At 37.4% G+C, this 6,213-nt stretch overlaps 1 protein-coding gene across 7 annotated transcripts in view; it reads left to right on the top strand.

The window, feature by feature from the left end:
• Window positions 1–6,213, top strand: part of NAIP (NLR family apoptosis inhibitory protein) — a 51,863-nt gene that overhangs the window by 10,915 nt on the left and 34,735 nt on the right. For 6 of the 7 annotated variants that reach the window (XR_002823747.1, XM_004374513.2, XM_023729554.1 and 3 more), the window contains exons 4-5: window positions 3,900–3,981; window positions 4,937–4,988. Coding sequence is in view for 6 of the 7 variants with exons in the window: in XM_004374513.2 (XP_004374570.1) it covers window positions 3,900–3,981; window positions 4,937–4,988 (134 nt within the window). In the remaining variant the exon portion in view is untranslated. Of the gene's footprint in view, window positions 1–2,008; window positions 2,070–3,899; window positions 3,982–4,936; window positions 4,989–6,213 lie in introns of all 7 variants that reach the window. The other variant, XM_023729556.1, reaches the window with a different exon arrangement.

Here is a 6,213-nt window from a genome sequence, read left to right as displayed (position 1 = left end):
TTGAATTCTTCCTTTTTTTTTGCCTGTATTTTCCATGAATTTGTCTATTTTTTCCTCATTTTTGTCTGTTTTTTGCTTCAACTCTTGGATAATTCTGAATATTAGAGATTTGAATTCTCTTATCAGTTAGGTCTAGTGCCTTTTCTTCTACTGGAAGGTCATCTGATGTTTTATTTTGGATGCCTACTAGAACCATCCTGCCCTGTTTTTGTAAGTGTTTTGATATTGTCTGCTGTCTTCGGGGCATTCAGTGGTTATTTTCCTCATTTACTGATTGTAGATTTGTTTGTTTTGTCCTGCTTTTTTGTTTTATTTGGTTACGTCTGAGCAGGCTGGCTGTGCGTTCTTTGTTGTTTGCTCATCTGTGGGCACGATACTTTTCACCTCCCTCTCCAATGGGCAGGGTCAGGTACTCAGATATGGTACAGCAGGGCAGGTCCAGCTGAAGGGGAGTTGCTAGGATGGATTGTTTGTGGCACGTACCAGCGCTGACAGTGTGGACTGGGAATCAGTGCAGGGCAGCTTCCAATAGGCTGTGCCTGTGCTGCTTGGGACTGTGATGTTCAGCACACGGTGCAGGTAGGCAGGAAGGAGGGGATAGATTGTGATGTGTGGAGCTAAGATGGGTATGGGAAAGATGAGAGAGAGGGGAGAGGAACAGGAGCCAAAAACATACACACAAACAAAAAAGAGTGCTAAGGGAGATTGCTATTGGAGTGGAGAGATGAAAGACCAAGAAATGAGGAAAAACAAAATGAAAAGAAAGAAAAAGGGTAAAAGAAAAAAATGAATAAATCAAGAAACTGGAAATGAAGAAAGACAAAAAAGGAATAAGATAGAGAAGAAAACAAAACAAAGAAACAGAAAACCCAAAAAAAACAAACAAAAAGCCCCAAAAAACAAGAAAAAAGAAATGCCCCCAGGGATGTCCTTGTGGGTCTGTGCAGAGTAAGGCAGTAGCTTCCAAGCTACATGGTACTGCCTGGCTAGAAGAGGCTCCGAAGCTGAGAAAAGAAAAAGAAAACAAACAAATCAAACGGAACAAATCAGAGCAAACAAACAGACAAAAAAAGCCCTGGGGGTCCTACCAGCGTGGTGGCATGGGCTGAGAAGCAGTTTCACAGTCAAGCAGTGTTTCACAGCCTTTCAGGAAGAAGCAAAGATGGCGCATGGAGCCAGGTATTTGAGAGAAAGGAGGGGGAGGTGGTGAGAGGTAAGGAAGAAATCTAAAGAAGCGGAAAAAAGCAACACTACCAGCCAACAAAAGGCACTTGGAGCTGGCCAGTGCAGGTGGGTGGAATCCAAGCAACACTGGGGTGCTTCCCAGCAAAGAGACTGTGGCTGCAGGAAGCAGAGGAGGTTAAATGGGGGTGAAGAAGGGTGGGAGGTGGGAAAGCCTGTGTCGCTGGTTACCAGTTGTTCTGTCTCCTCATGGAAACTCTGCGAAGCTGCTTTCTCATACCCCCTGTTCACTGATCTCTGATAGGAGTCGAAGATGGCGGATCCGTGCTGCGGTAGCTGATAGGGGATCTCTACACATATCTGTCCTTACTCTCTGTTCTCAGTCAGTGTCTTATTCCATTCAGTGCTTGGCTGAGTTCTTTATCTCTTCATTTGATGTGTACAGTTTCAGGATTGACATGTGACTCTGGTTGACTTAGTTTTTCTGATCTTTGTGTGGAGGGACAGCATGGTGCTTTTGACTATATCACCGTGTTGCCCGGAAGTCTAGTACCTACAGTTTTGATCTTTCCCTCTCCAAAACTCGACTACCCCAGAATTTATTCAAGCAGGAAAGGTCTGAGTGCAATTGTGAAGAGTTTGAATCATATAATTTTAAACAGCTTTTAAAACATTGTTTTATCACTCCCAAATACGTTAAGTATGTTTTGTCAAGTAGAAGTTTCAGGATCCGCCTTAACTAACATAAAAATAATTAGCATAGGGAGAGGATAGTATATAAAAGAAGTTTGAAAATGTAAATACAATGTTTAAAACATTATTTCAGATGGTTTCATGTACTGTTGAATATATCACAAATGACAATGATGTTTTACTTCAAAAATTCGGTAAGACTTTTTATTATTGCAATGGTTTTTAGTTCCCTGCTTAGATAATGAAGTGATTAACTTTATTTTAATACTTTTCAATGCTATATTGGCTAGTATTTTCTGTATGAATTTCTTTGTTTTTACTGAATGCATTGTTCTTTTAACAATTTTTTAAACTTTTATTATGGACAATTGCAAATATACACAATAGAGAGAATAGTATAATAAACATTTATCCATATGAGAACTCATACTTCATCCATCTCCCACCCACCTTTTCCCTTTGAAATAATAATAATAATCAGATAATTATTTTAAAGCAAATCTCAGAGAAAATATAATTTCATTTGTTAATATTTTAGTATGTTGTTGTGTGCCATCGAGTTGATTCTGACTCACAGCCACCCTGTGTGACAGACTAGAACTGCCTTATAGGGTTGTCTAGGCTGTAATATTTAGGGGAGCAGATCCAGGTCTTTTCTCCCATAGAGCAGCTGGTGGGTTCGAACTGCCAACCTTTTGGTTAGCATCAGAGTTCTTAACCATTACATCACCAGAGCTCCTTCATGTTTTAGTATATAACTTTAAAATATAAGAATATATTTAAAAAAATAACTACAGTACCATTATCTCTCCTAAAAGAAGGTTAACGGTAATTCCTTACTGTCACCAAATATCAGCTGTCAAATGTCCACAATTCTCATCCTCTCTGTTTCTCTCCCCCTCTTCCCCATTGGTTAATTTGAATCAGGATCCAAACAAGGTCCACACATTACATTTAGTTGATATGTCTCTTAAGGTTTTTAATTTGTAGATGTCTCTCCCTCCCTCCATGCCTCTCTCAGTCCCTCCCTCTGTGTGTGTGTGTGTGTGTGTGTGTGTGTGTGTGTGTCTCTGTCTCTCTGCTACCTGGGATCTGTGCAGATTCAGGGCAATCTCTGAAAGGATTTGTGTACCTGACGACTGGGGAGTCTGGCTGGAGCGGTAGTCTGGAGGAAATGCGTGGATCATCTAATGAAGTCCATTTGTCCTTGTGATTATGAGGCTGGTCACATCCTCATTAGTAGCAGAGCTGGAACTAGCTATGGCCTCTTGACTCCCTGTCCACTCATTACTATACTACCACTAGAAAGGAAACTTAAATTTGAATTAGAGGATTTTTTTTAAAGTTAATTTAAAAACTGCATCTCTTTTGTGGGAAAGGAATGCATTTTTAAAAAATGATACTCAATATGCTCTTTAAAAAATTCAAAATTTATAAATTAATTTCCGTCTTTTAAGGGTGGTGATATATTTTGTTCAGTAGATGAAATATATTATTACTATTTTTATATAGTTATCTTTACTGCCAGTAACTTTCATATGACCATAGGAAGTAGATATAGTCACCACAGCTTATTTGTAGCATTCCTTATCATTCTCTTTGCCTTGACTTAGAATTTCAAACATAGAAAGAATTTCACATATGGAAACATAGAAAGAATAACAACAACAAAATTCAACCAACAAACAAAAAACTTTAGCTTCTATGCTACTGTATATCAGTCTTTGATTGTATTACGTTTTGTTTGAAGAGAGAAGATAATCTGAAGATTTCATTTTAAGTTAACACACGTTGTCACTAATGGAAATAAAGAATAATTATATGAGAATAACAATAATTCTCATAAATAAATTTTGGGGTAAATTTTTGACAGTTTTATTAAACTATAATAAAATTCACCAATTTTAAGTGTTCAATTCAGTAACTTTTAACAAATGTTCATTGTATGGCCACAAACACAGTTATGATATAAGACATTTCTATCACAGTATTGGGGTAAATTTTAATTATGTTTATAATTACAGATGTGAATTTCTTCAGAGTAAGAAATCCTCAGAGGAAATTGCCCAGTACATTCAAAGCTACAAGGGATTTTTTGACGTAACGGTAATTTTGACTACCTAGTAATACGTGACTTAGAAGGAGGAAGGCATTTTTCTTTCTCATGGGCTCTACTTCTTTCTTCTTCCCTTCTCCTTTCATCCTTCCCCTCCCCCACCTCTGATCTGGTACAGTGGGAAAAAAAAAATCATATTTTCTTCCTAAGCTAGAGCCCTTAGAATTTCTTTTTCCAGGGCTGGCTTTTGATGAGTTCTGTCTGCCATTCCTGCTAGTCTTCCCCTCTCTGACTGAGGCTACCTCCTCAAGGTGCCCCACTGAATGTCTGGATGAGATCTTTTGACCAACGCCACCATCACCCACAGCACATCTCAGCTGGTGCCTCTGAGCTGGTTACTTTATCTTGTATCAGTAAGGATTTCCTCAGTGGCAAGCAAGCGGAAACCCAACCCAAATTGGCTAATGCAAAAAAGGAACTTTATTGGCTAAATTGACTCAGAAGACCAGAGCCCTGCAGGCTGATAGGCCCTCACTCAGAGAACATGGTCTGAGAGTTGGGGAGAGGCACTTCCTCAGGAAGAAATCCGGATGCAACTATCAGAGAAGGATCAGTTGCTTAATATACTTAAGGTCCTTCTGAATCCATTTTCCTTCTTCTGTCTCTCATTTCTCATCAGTCAAAGTACATCTGTGATATCTAAATTCATTTCTGTTTTTGAGCTGGGTCTCTGGAAACAGTGATGCTGAGAAGGCCTGTTTTTTCTAGAGTCTAGGTAAATATTCACAAAAAAAAAATTTTTTTTTTTTTTTGCATTACATAAACAAAATTCTAACATTAATGGAAATCAACATTAAAGGAATGATTCTCCAATAATCCTGCTACTCCATCTAATGAAACTTTTCTTTCTTTTTCTTTTTTGGAAATTCTTTCAGTTTTTGTTCATTGATAGGTATGTAGTTTATAAGTCAAACAGTCAATCACTTGAATTTTGATTTTCCTCAGGGAGAAGACTTTGTAAATTCCTGGGTCAAGAGAGAATTACCTATGCTATCAGGTAAAAAATCAGACATATTCCAACGGCTTTGCTGGCCTATTTCTTCTTTGGATTTTTTGCCCCTTCTTTTTAAATTCCATCCATTTTCCTCCTCATTTTACAGTACCATAATCTGTCTTTTTTCTTTTCTTTTTTTTTAAACACCATTTTCTGGTTTTCTAGAAATATGGAAATACGGCTGGGTAGGTTCTTTGATTGACTCTCCCCTTAAAAGCAACTAAAACTTCTGGATAAAATATTTGTTAAGACAATCTTAAGTGGATTAATGTACTGTTAAGAAATTAAGGAATGTTCATTCAGAGAAGAGCTTATACTAGTACTACTCAAACTATTTCAGAACATAGAAAAGGAAGGCATATTTCTGAATTCATTTTAATGAAGCCAGCATAATGCTGATACTAAAACCAGGCAAAGATGCCACAAAAAAAGAAAATTACAGACCAATATCTCTCATGAATATAGATGCAAAAATTCTCAACAAAATTTTAGCCAACAGAATTCAGCATCATATCAAAAAAATAATACACCACGACCAAGTAGGATTCATACCAGGTATGCAAGGATGGTACAACATTAGAAAACCAATCAATGTAATCCACCACATAAATGAAAGGAAAGAAAAGAATCACTGATCATCTCAACTGACGCAGAAAAGGCATTAGACAAAAGGCATTTGACAAAGTCCAACACCCATTCCTGATAAAAACTCTCAATAAAATAGGTATGGAAGGCAAATTTCTCAACATAATAAAGGGCATCTATGCAAAACCAACAGCCAACATTATTTTTAATGGAGACAGGCTGAAAACATCCCCCTTGAGAACAGGAACAAGACAAGGGTGCCCTTTATCACCACTCCTATTTAACATTGTGCTGGAAGTCCTAGCTAGAGCAATAAGGCAAGAAAAAGAAATAAAGGGCGTCCAAATTGATAATGAAGAAGTTAAACTGTACCTGTTTGCAGATGATATGATACTATACATAGAAAACACTAAAGATTCCACGAGAAAACTACTGGAACTAATAGAAAAATTCAGCAGAGTAGCAGAATACAAGATAAACATACAAAAATCGGTTGGATTCCTTTACACCAATAAAGAGAATGATGAAAAGGAAATCAGGAAAGCAATACCATTTACCATAGCCCCTAAAAAAATAAAATACTTAGGAATAAATCTAACCAGGGATGTAAAAGACCTATACAAAGAAAACTACAAAACACTAC

Source organism: Trichechus manatus, unplaced genomic scaffold (genome assembly GCF_000243295.1).
Source record: "Trichechus manatus latirostris isolate Lorelei unplaced genomic scaffold, TriManLat1.0 scaffold00029, whole genome shotgun sequence".
NCBI classification, from domain to species: domain Eukaryota; kingdom Metazoa; phylum Chordata; class Mammalia; order Sirenia; family Trichechidae; genus Trichechus; species Trichechus manatus.
The sequence above is the reverse complement of the archived record's forward strand: the minus strand, read 5'-3'. Positions and strand labels throughout refer to the sequence as shown.